The sequence below is a fragment of the Astatotilapia calliptera genome, chromosome 13, assembly GCF_964374335.1.
Source record: "Astatotilapia calliptera chromosome 13, fAstCal68.1, whole genome shotgun sequence".
NCBI lineage: Eukaryota > Metazoa > Chordata > Actinopteri > Cichliformes > Cichlidae > Astatotilapia > Astatotilapia calliptera.
This window is the reverse complement of record NC_137434.1, coordinates 11,790,152-11,805,812: the sequence shown is the minus strand read 5'-3', so window position 1 is coordinate 11,805,812 and position 15,661 is coordinate 11,790,152. Positions and strand designations below refer to the sequence as shown.

General features: G+C 41.5%; 1 protein-coding gene across 2 annotated transcripts in view; it reads left to right on the top strand.

The window, feature by feature from the left end:
• Positions 1-12,756, top strand: part of micu1 (mitochondrial calcium uptake 1) — a 36,631-nt gene extending 23,875 nt beyond the window's left edge. The window contains exons 6-13 of one of the 2 annotated variants that reach the window (XM_026189366.2): positions 1,693-1,698; positions 2,462-2,576; positions 4,114-4,196; positions 4,595-4,795; positions 6,741-6,878; positions 8,253-8,361; positions 11,616-11,705; positions 11,901-12,756. In XM_026189366.2, coding sequence (XP_026045151.2) covers positions 1,693-1,698; positions 2,462-2,576; positions 4,114-4,196; positions 4,595-4,795; positions 6,741-6,878; positions 8,253-8,361; positions 11,616-11,705; positions 11,901-12,061 — 903 coding nt within the window. In that variant the 3' untranslated portion in view covers positions 12,062-12,756. The remainder of the gene's footprint in view (positions 1-1,692; positions 1,699-2,461; positions 2,577-4,113; positions 4,197-4,594; positions 4,796-6,740; positions 6,879-8,252; positions 8,362-11,615; positions 11,706-11,900) is intronic. The other variant, XM_026189367.2, reaches the window with a different exon arrangement.
• The last annotated feature ends 2,905 nt before the right edge of the window (positions 12,757-15,661 follow it).

The window sequence follows — 15,661 nt, the reverse complement described above, 5'->3', positions numbered from 1 at the left end:
TGTGTAGGACAGTTGTAGATAAAGCTTGAAACTACAGTGGCATGCCTTCTTTTTTTGCACATGTCCATTCAGTACTGACTCTCTGAATTGGACTTTATGTATAATTCTCTGAATCCTTTAATGATTTGATGAAGTGTATGTCAAAAATGCCTAAATTAGTCACAATCTTACAATAAAAAACAATATTTTTCTTCATTAGTCTGTTACAGACTTATGAATCCCCAACCACCGCAGGGAGGCTCTTTTTATACCAAATCATCTTCATCAAGTAGTTTCATCAGATTTGTAGACGATAACAGCAAATCGAAAAAAAATTTGAAAAAACAAACCGTAGAATTTCTTATTTGAATATGTCATCTTTATACTGTTTTATATTAAATAGCGTAAAAAATTAGTTTGCTAATTTAGCATTGTCTTTTTGATTAATTTTAAATAGCATCTCAGTTTGTGGGAAGCTGGATTGTAATTGGATTTGTTTCACTCCAGGCTTTTCTGTGAGGATGCTGTTATCCTTGACTCAGACGAGTGAAAAATGTGATACTACCCCTAATGTGCTTGGTGCCTCTGCTCTGATCTTTATAATGAGGCCCAGTGTTTTTATGAGTCTTGGTGTACGGCCTTGTAGCTGTCCCATTGTGCCTACTGGCATACACACTCGTGCAGAAGTGTTTGTCTTTTCTGTTTTGTAGACTGGCATTACAGCTGCTTCTCACCTTGGACCCAGAGGACTTGTTCCATGTGTTATTGTACCCAACTTAGGGGACAGTACCAACCTCTTTCACTCTCGCACCTCTCACTTTATCTTGTTTTGCTCTTTCTTCTTCTTCTTCCTTCTTGCATTTATACACACAGTTACACCAGAAAAGCTTGCAAAGCACCTGGAATTAAAACATTGCCCTTTGCTGTCTTTCTTATTCTGTCACTTCTTGTAAACCTGTATGATTAAAAAATAAATTTCTCTCCCTCTGATTTCCCCTTTCTCCCTCACTCCCTTCTCCTTGGAGAATGAATATATCTTAAGTACTAGTAGAAACTGTTGTTGTCTTTGTATCTCTGACTTTTAAAACTGAGGATAGACATGAACTGGAGATAGAGATAAACTTTATGCCCTCATACTAATTGTCTTTTGTTTGTATGCAATGAGAAGGGAGTCGGTCAAAGGGGTAATGATTTGAAAGATTTGATATGAAGGGGGTGCCACCAAATGTTTATATTTATACATGTTTTGGTTCATGTAGTTAGTATATGTCTGTGACCCTTGCAAGTGATAACATGAGATTAGCTTTGATTTGTAGTGTACTCAGCCTGCGTTTGTGATTATACTGCAACATGACTTTGATTCACTTCAGTTTAGATATGCTCTGTGTACACAAAATGTGATAATATGTAGCACAGCAAATCATAGTCCTAGTGTGATTATTCATTGTACACTAATTGTAGTTGCACACCGTGAAGATTGCAAAGCATAATTGAATTCTTAACTTTGAGTGGCATCGACCAATTATCTTGTTTTGAGCAAGATTGTTTCAGTGTGTGTGTGTGTGTGTGCAGCTATATGAATGCAAATCTGTGTCTTTGCCATTAAAGCCCTGCTATAAACAAAGCAAAAAAACAGCAGAGGCCATGATTTTGTTTTTCTAACAGTTGTTTTTCCTCCCTCCTCATACTCCTCTGAAATGGACCCCTTTACAGACGGAGGTAACTCCACATGGGCTCAGCGTTGCCGAGCTCCCTCCTCCACCCCTTCTTCCTTCTCTAGGCATGCTCTGTCCGTCTGTTTGGTGGAGAGCCCTACTAGTGGGACACTGTCTTTCAAGTCTGTCACTGAGTGTGTAGTGTGCATGTGATTAAGTCGCACTTTCATGCAGTGCTGTGGATATACACATGGAAAACATGTCGTTAACTGTGTGTTTGTGTGTGTGAGAGAGAGTTTAATTCGCCCTGTTTTTAATGATTAATGCTCTGGGTTACATTACAGCTATGTTTAACAAATGGTGTGTGCGTTTGTGCTGCAGTCTCTCGTGATGTTTTCCCTCTCTTTGTGTCAGTTTCTCACTGTGAGTACGGTCTCTGGTGGACAATGTTTTATACTCGAGCTGACTGCTGACTAACCATCATCATCCTCACCTGTTTGGCTTCATGTGTATGCAGCACTTGCATGACTGTTCATGTGATAACCCAGCTATATGAAGTGAACTTTTTATTGTGTGTGTATGTGTGTGAAAGACCAGAATGTGTTTAGATTTTTGTGTTTGAGCAAGTCTTTAATTGAGCCTTGGTCCTACACACACATACACACACGTACTTGCTTGCACACACACAACTGCACAGCTATAGAGGCTGTAAGGCTAGTGCTGGATCATGTGGAAGGTTTTTTAATATAGCTTTTACCTTTGTGTGTGTGTGTGTGTGTGTGTGTGTGTGTGTGTGTGTGTGTGTGTGTCCTGACCTGGATGAGCAGAAGATTGCCCAGGAGAGGGAGAAGTTTGCAGATGAGGACAGCATATTTTACACACTGGGGGAATGTGGCCTTATCTCCTTCTCTGACTACATCTTTCTCACCACTGTGCTGTCAAGTAAGTACATTGTTGAAATGTGCAAGACTTCCTAGAATTGAAGTGGTTCACATGACCTGTCTCATTAAGTATAACATCTTTTAAATCGTCTGCATAGTTCACAGATCAGATCTCATGAGAGTCTCTTTTGTGTCTTCTCTGCTCTCTACATTTCTACTTGTCAGTTAGGACAGAAAGTAAAAGAATGGATGTCTTTTGATACGACGTTATTAGGGAGGACAGGACATGTATAAGACGTGGATTTTATATGTTAATGTGAGCTGACCAAGTCTGCTTACACAGAATCAGTCTTACCTTGATCTAGTATTGGTGGTTCATACAGGAAATAAATCGCACATTAATGCCTCCACTCCCAACGGGCCGTAGTGTTTGGTAATAAAATGAAAATGAAGCTCAACTCGTTCCTCTCCAAAGGCTAGTAAACTTTTATCCCCAACTCTGCTAGACCTTTTATTATAATCCGTTCATAGGGAGAAAACCTTAAGGGAAGTTTTCAAGGACAAGCCTTTTTTTAAAGCAGACGAAGCAGGATGCATTATGGTTGGTTTCAATCTGTTTAACACAGCCACAAAAAACAGCAAAGTAGATGTATTTTGCCTACCAGATTTAGATTTACACCTCATAGTGCCTTTTTAATAAAGATTAATCTTCCATAAAAGGCACTGAAGAATATTTGAAGCAATAAATATTCATAGTAGTTAACTGTACAATAACAATGTGAAGCCATGAAAAGAATTAAAAATTAAGGAGAGACTGTATAATATTTTATATTGCATGTTATTGTTTTGGTGTATGAAATACATGGATCGGTCAAAATATGACCACTCACAGATGAACACATAAATTTTGATTGTCACATCTGGTAACGGTGATTTTTATGTATTTGTTTTTTTTCCTGTGCTGGTGGATGGACAGACAGAAGCCAGTTGATAAAGAGCATGTCTAAAACTAGCAGTCTTGTGGGGTCAGCAGTGGTGAATCCCTGCTCGTGCTGCTCTGCAGCAGGTCAAACAGTTAATGAGGGATGGGGTTTGAAACACATCATTCGACTAACGGGGTTGCTAATAGGGCCTGGCACAAGCTACCAACAGGCACCTTCAGAGTTCGTTTTAAGTCCGTGCCTCGATGGCTTTAAGCTGTCTCGTCAGGACCAACAGCATATTAAGTGAGCGTGTTCGTAACATTTTGTCACATCAGGGTATATAGATCTTATATACATGGTCTCACAAAATATTACAGTTTAGATCAGGTTCCAAAAGTAGACAGTAAAGTTTAAGTTACTAATGTATTAAAGCAAAAGAAAATAACAAGAGTGTGCAGTGTTTTTTTTAGCAGCTTCAGTGTTGGTGGAAGGCGGGGCCAATTTTTGCTGTGTAGTTAGAGGGTTGATTTCCCTGTGTGAGAACTTTGCGCCACCTTGAATGAGGAGAAGACTGAATATATTGTACAATTATGTGTTTTGTGTAATATTTGTAATATACTGTGTGTAATTGAGAGTATCTCTTCATGTGGCTTTGTGTGTTGCTCTTGTGTCCAGCTCCCCAGAGGAACTTTGAGATCGCTTTCAAGATGTTTGATCTGAACGGCGATGGAGAGGTGGACCTGGAGGAGTTTGAACAGGTTAGACTGACATCAGCAGGATGTCCTACGTGCAGCAGATGCACGCAAACCTGCGCAAAATCAACATATTAAACGTGACAGAAGCTTGAAAGAGCTAGCCCACATATTTATATTGAGATTGAATAACCAGAGTAGCTTTGATTGTTTTACAGTGACACACACTGACTAGCAATGAAGGTAGGCTCCCACACTGCTGTCCACCAGTGTGACCCTTTCTCAAAGAGACAGATAGATGCTGTGCTCAGCAGTCTGTGCTAACATCAACATATATGCAGCTCAGTTTGTCTTATACAGTCTATATAGTATATATTGTAGTGAATATATTGTAGTTTATAACTACCTCTAAAACTTAGTCTGCACGGACACTCTGGTTGACACTTGGCTCTCTGTATGTGTAGGTCCAGAGCATCATTCGTTCCCAGACCAGCATGGGTATGCGACACCGCGATCGCTCTACCACAGGAAATACCCTGAAGACAGGTGGCTGCAGCTCTGCTCTCACCACATACTTCTTTGGAGGGGATCTGAAGGGCAAACTCACCATTGGCAGTTTCCTGGAGTTTCAAAGGAAACTGCAGCACGACGTGCTCAAACTAGAGGTAACAAAAATGGAAAAATTAATGAGGAGATGATTCAACTTCAATTTTCCATCTACTGGTTTACTACAGTTTGTGTATAGTTACAGTCCATTTGAATTTAAATGCATATTAAGTCTCTGTACTTATTAGGAGCTGCAGAGGAAAATGAATAGCTTTTTCACAGAGCCAAAAACAATCTCACTGTCTGTATTACATGTAGTTCCAGAGTCCAGTTAAATCAAAAAAAAATGTTTCTATCAGGGGAGAAGGAAGGAGCTAGTGACAGGTGGTTTTACACATAAATTAAAAACAAAAACGATGAGGAAGTCAGTAGCAACAGCTGATCAGTGCTGCTGAGCATATGGTTGAGCTGGTGTTTACCATGCCTAGTGCCTAAATGATGCTCCAAACCATAATGAGTGGCATTATCAGAGGCTCAGAGAACAGGACTCAGATCTGAGCATCTGCAAGAAAAGGAAGCATTATGTGTCAGGCCTTAATGATACCTCAGTAGTCATTCGGGGAAATCATAACACAACAGATAAGTTTGAATTTATTTTAACATTCAGCAACTTCATGTGAAAGCAGATTAAATAACTGCAGCCAACATGAAATGAGTGGTTCCTGAGTTTTAACTCTTCTTGAATTTAAGAAAAGCGATTGAAGTGGCTAGCATTTCATAGCGTTTTCAACAGTGTCTCGAGACTTTTTGACGTTGCTCTTATGTTCAGTGTGAAGGTGCTCTCCATCTCTGTAGAGAACGGCGCACCAGTGGCGGACAAGCCCGTTCTGGTGCTGCCAGGCAAACCCAACAGCTCTGTCCTATGAGCACAGTGACCAGTTTGTAGCTACATTGTACGACTCTTAACAGTGGTCATGTTGGTCCTCCTTTCACAAAAGAGCAGATACTAGTCCTGCTGCTAAGGTTGATCCCCTTTTACTCCCCTGTCCAGCACGCCGCAGGTCACAGCCTATCTCCTAGTATCTCCTTCACACAATTTAAATTGTGCTAGGGAAACAACAAACCTTACAGACACTGATCATATTGTTCTGCCATACTGGAGGCGCTGGACTACATGTGCAACCTGAAATGGCTGCAGGTAACATCTTTTGCTACAAGTAGTGACAAGGACAATAGCAAATGGAAAAACTAGAAAAAACAAATCAGTCTGGAAGGATTTTCATGCTGAGGAAACAAATCTTACTATTATATGTAGTCCCAAATTACCCTAACAATTAAATAAAAAAATGTTTCTGTGAGGGGGGAAGGAAGGAGGTAGTGACAGGTGGTTTTACACACAAAGTAAAAACAAAAATGATGAGGATGGTTTCGCAGGTGGTGTTGTTGTGTTGCTTCTCCAATGCATCTTTTGTTTCTTTCCTTTATATCAAAGCACATGAAATGGTTTCACAATGGTTTATGCTTCCTAAATGAACAGACTGATATCCCTGAGGTTTAACTGACTTTATGCTATACTGTAATCATCAGGTTACATTACAGGGTTACCTAGGAAACTGGAGCCTGGAATGTCTGCTAGGGACCAACCGTCAGCTTCAAAGTGATGCATGACGACTCTTTATAGTTGTAACTCTTATGCTTACAAACTTACAGGTCAAAGAATACGTGCCATTCTCATTATTATAATGTGGGGGGCTTAGTCACATCCTGCCTGCCAGAAATGCAACATTTCTAGAGGTTAACAAGTTAAGAGAGAAATGTCAAACATCCTCAGTCATAAATCAAGTGTGTTGACCTGACACAGCAGAGGCATGCTGTTGTTGCAGTGAAACATTGCAAAAATGCACATGCACATTTAATGTCACCAATGCCAGCTCCAGACGTGACTCAGCTTGAAGCCTGACATCAGTATTTACTGTTTCCCATCTCCCTGTGCGCTCCCTTACTAAAAATGTTGTTTCCTCCACATAGCACTTGATCTGTTTTTCTCTCTTTTTCCCTCCCTAGTTTGAGAGGAACGATCCTGTGGACGGCAGAATCACTGAGAGGCAGTTCGGGGGTATGCTGCTGGCCTACAGCGGCGTCCAGTCTCGTAAACTCAAGCAGATGCAGAAGGGGTTGAAGAAAATGTTTAAGGATGCACAGGTAAATAAATATGTCCTTTCGTCCATCCTTAAATGTAGCTCTGAAAGTCTTAGCCACTCCAGAGGTAAGATACAGCGCTTGATGAGGTGTTCTGAGTGTTTTAATTAATTAGCCTACATGGGAGGATGTATGACAGACGGTGCATGCGTAAGGGAAAAAGAGACTGTGCAGGGGCATTGAGAGTCTTTGTGAGAGTCTGGATGAGAGGTAATACATCACTGGGAGTGGGCAGCACATACAGTGTCTGATCTTATCCACCTTACCAACTCAGTCTCTCCAGCCACCTCTAGCTCTATTTTGGGATGACCTCATATTGGTGCAGTTAGCTCTCTTCATTCCTCTCTGGTCGTCTCAGAGTCTTCACAAAATTGCACTGTGTTTTTTTTTTTTAGACATTATCCTCAGTTGAGTAGTCTTTGAAAGAAAAAAAAAAGACAAGACTATTGCTTTACAGCCACATTGCTTTAAGCATAAAAATTCTCCACAGACATTCGTGGTAATGTAAAAATCATAATTTCTAAATTTAGTACATGCTTATATCTCCTTCCTACTTCAAGTTCTTTGCATGAACCCCGTTTTTATGCTGGATCGGTTTCACGGTAACGAGCCCCATCAGTCAACTGACTGAAGTTACACCCATGCATATCGTATTCCCAGGGGTGTTGCAGCGAAATATGTCCCATTTCAATTTTTTGGAATGTAACGATGTGGACTGTCACAGAGCTGTTTGTTATACATTAAAGCACCACAGATGTCAGACTTAGCTACGATAAGGCACGTCTGATGGTTAAATACAGCGATTAGGAGAGAAAAGGAACAGAAAGCAGGGAAGTGACTGTTCCTCCAAGTCATGAGGGAAAAGATGATGCTGCCAGAGTTGTCTCCCTAAGGAATTAAACAGCAGCAAGCATCGCTCCCTGTCTGTCTTCACTTCTTTTACTGTTTACCCTGTCTTCCTCAATCCTGCTGTCAGTCTGTCAGTATTGGCAGAACCTGTAATGTAAATGACTCAAGTATTATTTACAGCCCAAGACCAGCTGTTCACTTTTCTTTGCAAATAAGCTCATCAGCAGTGCAGCAGCTGTGTGACTATGTGTCTGTTTATATGTGTATGTGCGCATGTTTGCTTTAGGCTGTCTGTCCCCTTGTTGGTCTGTGGCACAATGTTTAACCATGTGTGTCAAAAGCTTATGCAGACTTCCTCTTGTCATTTGTGTCACACTCCTAAGGTCCTCCAAATGTGGTATTCTACAGTGGCAGCTCTTGTCTTAACAATAGTTGGCTGTTTTTCGCAGGTTTGGAATGCTCTAATAGCCCAAATACAAATGCAGGAAGGATTTGTAACAAATTTGTCCATTTTTCTTTGTCGCACAGGGCATCACATTTGAGGAGGTGGAGAACTTCTTTACTTTCTTGAAGAACGTAAATGACGTGGACACAGCTCTGAGTTTCTACCATATGGCTGGAGCCTCCATAGATAAAGGTACACCCACAGTCACCCTTTACTTTGACATTCTCTCCCTTCCCTAATTATCCCCCTTTAGACTTAACTGTTCTCCGTTTCATCGTCTGCATCTCATGGCTGTTAACACTCTGACAGCCAGATCTGCTTCCCACATCTTTTTTTTCCTGGCTTTTCTCCCAAACCAAGCTCAGCTATTTGTCATCTTTTTATCAGTCCATCCATTTATCCACCACTTCTTCCCCTGGGCCTGAAGAATTGTGCAAATTCAAACACAAAAACTGCTTATGCACACATGACAGATCGCTTTGTGCTCCTACTACAGGCTGCTGATGTCCCCTAAAACATGCCAGCATTATCACCGGGCAAGTGAATGGATGATTAGGGTTGAGTTAACCCACCATTAAATGGTTTCTTTCTCCATAAGTCCGTTACTGCAGGGTGGTTGCAACAGCAGTTGAATACAAAAAACTGGACGATAACCTCTGGGACAAACAGGCCTGGGGAGGCTCTGCAGCCATCACTGGCTTGGATGAGCAAAGAGAAAAGAGCTTACAGTAGAACAGTAAACACTCAACCGGCTGGTGGGGCCAGTCACTCATAAAGAAACCTGCTGCTCCAAAGATACCTGCACAAAGTTGCATGGAGAAAAAAGGAAGAGCATAAACTACGTAAGATGTGAAAGGAATAATGATGTGGCACAAAATCACAGGGATATAGAGTGTGAAAGAGAAAAGATTAGATGGGCTCAGTGCATCAGGGAGCACACTGGCCCTGTGGCACCTCTGTGAACATCTGGTTCTAGGGGCACCCGAACTAGCCTGAACTATAATTTACAGTGGGGCAAAAAAGTATTTAGTCAGCCACCGATTGTGCAAGTTCCCCCACTTAAAATGATGACAGAGGTCAGTAATTTGCACCAGAGGTACACTTCAACTGTGAGACACAGAATGTGAAAAAAAAAATCCATGAATCCACATGGTAGGATTTGTAAACTTTACTGACTGCGGCTTGTGGCCTTCATCAGGGTCATCCACAAGCCGAAACCCGTTGGTCAGTCAGTAAAGTTGTTCCTCTTTCCTTAAGTGTTGCTGGAGTTCCTGCATTGAGAAATGGGTGTCATGGGCTGGGTCTGTGACCCAGTGTTTGAGTTTTTATATATTTTGGTATTCATTTGTGCCCTAGTTTAGTTCTTCTAGTTAATTTCAAGGTTGCTGTTTAGTCCTTTGTTTCTTAGGTGTTTATGTCATCTCCTCCTGTATTCAGTCTCCCTTGTCTGTGCACCTACCTGGCATGCGTCCTGTCTGTGTGGTTATGTTCAGTTCAGGTCGCGTCTAATCCCCATGTTTCCTGTTTTACTTTGAAAGTCCGTCTAATGTCAGTGTATGTAGTTTCACTTTCCCTGTCCTGTCATTAAGTTCATGTGTATCAGCTGTTCCCCCTCATGTGTTTCCACTTCCCTTGATCATCCCTTGTGTGTATTTAGTCTCTGTGTTTCATTCAGTCTGTGTCGCGTCGTCTGTGTTCCACGCCTTATGTCATGTCAGGTTTCAAGTCTCTGTGCAGGTCATGGCTCATGATGCTTATTCTTATATTTCACAGTTCCCTCATGTTCTGGCACAATCTTGTTCATAGTCTCACTGTTAGTAGTTTCTTCCCAGTTTAGGTTCCTGTTTAGTTGTTGTCCCTGTTCAGTTCTCGTTTAGTTTAGTTCATGTACTCCAGCCTCAAATAAAGGCTCGCTTTTTGTTTAAAGTTAATTTGGTCTGCTTATCTGTGTCCGCACCTGGGTCCTCCAAACACTCTCCACACGGTCAGCCACTGCGGACCGTGACAGTGGGGGCACAAACAGACATAAAACTTCGGTAAATATTTTTGAAGAGCGATTGGTGTAACTTTTTACAGTGGAGCCAAACTCCAGTTACTAACTGGCCTTCCCCCCCCCCCCCCCCCCCCCCCCCATTATACCATGAACACCTGCAGTGTATTGCACACCGCACAGTAGTAGTTCTTCACTTTGAAAAGTTGGTTAACTCATCCACATAAAAAGCGTCACAAAGGGGTTTAGTTAGGAAAAAACCCTGAAAGATCTCACATATTAAGACTTTAAAAATCGCCCACAGAGTTCACTGTGGTTATGCTGTTCTCAGTGCTGAAGAATTTATTTTCAGTGCTTACTGGTGAAAACTAATTACAAAGTTTAAATTCATTAAATCACTCGTACTGTCTTTATGTGGCTCAGCACTTTCATTACTACTCAATTCATTTGTCAGAAGCTGACAATGAAAATCTTTTTAATGTGAGAACAAAAGCGGCAGATGAGACCTGTGGCAGTTGTTTGAAGAGTCTGTTTCCTTCATTTGTTGCAGTGATTCAGTCCATCAATAGACCTCCATATGTTTTCGGTCTGTGCATCCATTTGTTCTGATTCATTTATGAAGCAGCTGCTGTGTTAAGGGAGCGAAGGGTCTACCCCGAGGTGCTTTTTCAGGCATTTGGTTTCAGTGGCATTTCTGCACAGTAACAAACCGCGTATGTGTATCAGTGTGTTTTTGACTTTGCGTAAAGCGGCTTTGGGAGGATGCTGTGGGTTCACAGCGAGCTGGCAGACACATGTCTGCGAACTCTCTGCTCCCTGCTGCCGTCCATGAACTGAAACCGTTTTTCTCCTCTTCGAGCCCGAAGCAGCTCGTGTCTCAGCTGAGCTTTTTAATGTCTTTGTTACTCTCTTTTCCTTTGCTTTCATCTTGCACTCAAGTCCACTGATTTCACACCCTTTCAGAACAGTTTCTCATGTGTGGGTGTGTGATCTGGATCTGCACAATGGCTTTGTTGAATATATAAAAGAAGGCCAGTAATGAGGTTCTTGATGGCGTGCTGGCTCATCTTTTTCTCTCACCATTTGCAGGGAAATTTTTGTCACGTTTTATTTCACCCCCACTCGTCTCTCATACCTGCCCTCCTCCATTTGTGACTATTGGTAAATCCTGATTAAACTTACATCCTCCATATTTTCCTCAGTCCAGTTCCATTCCCAGCTGGATTTCCTGTAGCGGTCCGCTCTTTCTTCTCCTCTCAGCCCCTTCTTTCTCTCATGTGTCCATCCGATAGCCTCCCCAGCGAATTGAAACCCTTTTTGTTGATCCGAGCAGTCTGATTTGCACACACTGTTCTCCACTTGCACCGCTGATGTGCTGACATGTGTGAGTCTGTGCCTGTGTTGCTCTCACAGTGAATCTTTTTATCTGTGTATCTTTCCTCCCTCTGTCTCTCAGTCACCATGAAGCAGGTGGCACGCACCGTAGCAAAAGTGGAGCTGTCGGATCACGTCTGCGACGTGGTGTTCGCGCTCTTTGATTGTGATGGTAAGTAGCTGACAGTCTCATCATATCTCTCTGCTCTGAATATTTATGAAACACAAAGCCTCCGGAGGTAGAAATCATCAATAAATGGAAGTCAGCTCCTTCGTCTTACTTACTCTTCCTTTATTATTTCATCATCCCGCTCCCCTGTCCATCACCCCTCTCCCCCTTCTCTCCTTCTCTGTCTGTCTTCCTTAGGGAATGGGGAGCTTAGTAATAAGGAGTTCATAGCCATCATGAAGCAGCGGCTCATGCGTGGGCTGGAGAAACCCAAAGACATGGGCTTCACTCGGCTTGTGCGTGCCATGTGGAAGTGTGCCCAGGATACCGCCTGGGATTTTGCCACACCGAAGACATAATGTCACAGGAGACCAGTTGCAATTGAGAGCGGAAGACAGCAGGTGTATAGGGCAACATTACCAATATCATCAAAGGCAGTCTTGCTTGGACGGGTTTTAAGAAGTTTAATAGACAATTAAGACTGCAGCTCATCATCAATCATTAACGCATGTTGCTGTAGTTCCAGCTATCAGTATTGTGGCTGAAGCATCCTGACGCAGTGCACTGTGTCCTGAAAGGCTTCTCTAGTGTGCCTGCCTGAGGCATCATGGGTATTTGTATGTTTGAAAATATACAAAGTTTGTATGTTTGATTTTTTTTTTTCATGTTTTATAAAGGAATGCAGAACGGTGCATCTGTTTGTCAAATGCTAAAAACACCACTTTGCTCTTCTGTATTTAATGCATTTTACAGCAAAAGGGCAAGACTAAAAGATGAATCAATCTAGTTTGACCTTCAGCTCTATAAAGGCTGCAGTATATCTGTTCTACGCTGTTAACATAGCCTGGATATTTCTTTGGTGGGACAAAGCAGAAGTCTGTAATGTCGTTAGCACCTCTTCACTCAGTCTGCATCTTTATTCCTATAATGTCCCATAAAAGATTAAGTATGCCGTCTTACCCTGTGTTCTTAGCATTATTATTCCCCATGGAAACACTTTATATACGACAGATGTTAAAAGAAGAACTCTATTAAAGATGCTACAATAATGTAATGGTGATGAAGCTTTTTATTTTTTATAACAGAGTTCTGCTTGACTTGTAAGTTGTTGTCCTGCCACGTTCCCATTTTCCCTCTTTGACAGCACAGTGGGGGGGATTAGCACGACTATTTGTTGGAGCACCTGGGAAGTCATTTGTCAAGTGTAATGATTTTTCAAGCAAAAACGCATGGCTGATTGTAACCCCTGGCTTTGACTTCATTCCAGACGGAGAAAATTATTGTGTGTCTGTGTGTGTCTATGCGCAAGAGTAGTCAGCATTTTTGTCTAATTGAAATGGACAGGATGGGCAGTCCTCAGCCTCCGCTGCCCATTAAAAGATTGTCCTGCAGCCCTTCGTGCACACACACTGCTGCAATTTACCCGAACGAGCTGGCTCGCTCTGCCGCACGTAATACGACTGACAGACGGAAGTGGTGCTCGGGAGTGATTGCTAGGCAGGAGATCAGGTACGTGGACCTCTCATCAGTATTCCTCACCAATGGTCTTTTCAGAGTTTCTGTCTGGCATTTCAATAGCTCAGAAGTGGAAAATTATTTTTCTTTTAACATTGCATCACTTACATTCTGCTTTAATCATAGAATGGCTGTCCAGTGAAAGTCATGCATCTCCATTATGCCAGCTTTTAACATTAACTAGGAGAGTCTCATATCCAGCTTTGTGAAACTTTTTTTTTTTTTCATTTAATCAAATTATTTATTGATTTGCTGGGCTTGCAAAGTAGACCCAAAAAGAAATGTACAGATTCTGTCTTCTGTGCTGTTTTGCTCTGCAGCACTTCCTTCCCCATAAGAAGGCCTGTGGTAATTCCTTCCCCATACAGCTGAAGATCATGTTTGCCCAACAGTCCGAAGAAATGTTGAAATTCTAAATAAGACATTTTAAAAGCTGTGGCCGGCCTGCCTTTTCCTAATTATTCAATTTCAAAGCACTTATCCCAAATCAACAAATGATGAGCTTTAAAACCTGCAAAGCAAAACACTATTTCCTTTTACTTTCTAAAACTCCCTGAAGGACCTCCTGACCCACTGCTGCTGCACAGAGCCTCCAAGTGCAACAGCAGCTACATCCGTGCTCAAAAACTGCCCAGTAACCGTTCTACAGTAACCACTTCTCAACAGTTCATCCATGTAAAACCTCGAGCAAGCACGCTCTGTCAGATTTCTCTGCTTGATGAGCGCTGGAGCATTGCTCAGTGGTTAGCAGTTGCCAGGCTTGCAAAGGAGGCTATATTTGGAGTGACTACAGACCTCAATCATAAGTCAACAGCTCTTTTTGTGCATTGAGTTCATGTAGTATTTCCTCCTTGTGCGTACATATGCACGGGGTGTGCGCTGTTCATTCAGTCTAAGCCTGAAGCTTTTTGCACTGAAACCAGAGAGTATATTATTTATTTGGTCATATGCGGTTTCCTATCTGCCAGATATTATTATGAGTTAATGAAAAAATATACTCTGCAATAAGAATAAGAGATCAGCTAGTCGGCTGCAAATTATTTAGTCTCGCAATCACTTTTCCCACTTGAGCATAAGGAGTTAAGAGGATAAAATGTAAAAATAATTTAAACAGTCACTGACTACAGTAATATCTGCCAATCCAATCCACTGCGATGAATCCACTTTTCACCAAAGGCTGTTTGTAGAGTTTTACGGGGAAAGATTAAATATTCAGTCATTTTCTGATACAAACCAGACATTTTTTACAGCCACTGCTGTCAAGAACAAGTTTTTACTGCCACGGCCACCCAGCTGTTCATGTAAAGTTCACTGTAAAATACAGATAAATGTATAGTTTAATGTCCCAGAGGGAAACCTGCTTGTGTGCAGGTGAGGTCATGTCTGAGTTTCTTTAACAGGAAAATGTGATTACATTGTAACAATATATTGATAAACATTTCAGTTGAGAATTTTTCATGCATACCAACCCAGATGAAGTACAGTAATACTGAACTTATTTATGCTACCCTATCAGGGAAAATTTAGGTGGTGTAGTGGAGCAGTGGTTAGCCTCACAGCAAGGAATTTTCTGGTTGAAACCTGGTAGTTTCAAGCTTCTCTGTGTGGAGTTTGTGCCTGTTCTGGTTTCCTCCCAAAGCACTGTGACACTGGTGACCTGTCCTGGGTGTAGCGCACCTTTTCACTTTGACAGCTGGGATAGGCTTGTCCCCACCCTTGCCTACAATCTAGATAAGTGCTTAAAAAAGAAAGAAAAGAAAAATAAACACAAAAAAAACCCCAACATCTCCACTGGTTGTTTTTTTTAATTGAGAAAAAAAATCCCTGATCATCTGGTATAAAACCTGAAATCTAAGCATGGACAGTACATGGTGTGTAGAACTGAGTCTTTATCTCTGTTTTCAGAGTGGTGCTAAATTGCTGGAATATCCCTTTAGCCGCACATGCTGATCTAACAGGCCTCAGTTCATTTGAGATGACAGACTTATGCATCTGTGTTCAACAGATGAAAAAAACAAACAGGAAATGAGCTGTCTGGACACAAACTGCCCCGAGGAATCGGGTGACAGTTTACATACGTTGACTAAACGTCATGCTGAGGGCAGTGCTACTCCACTGCCACCTAGTGGCAATTGCAAAGTAGATTTCTAAAGAATAAGTTGCAAAAAATAAAGCCTGATGTAGCAAATATGATACAAATGTAAACCCATGCAAATTAATTTATTTCATTAAGGTTTAATAAGCACTCAATTTAAAAAGAAAATATTTTTTTCTGGCTGTTATTCCACAGTTCAGGGTTTAAAGGGTTAACAAAGTTTAAAAATATGTACTTTCTAGACCGTTAATTTGCCAACAACAATATCAGCACACACGCAACAACTTGGTATGTGCAGATACTAAAAATTGGAGTTCCTCTCCAATTGTGCACATGTAAAACTGTCAGC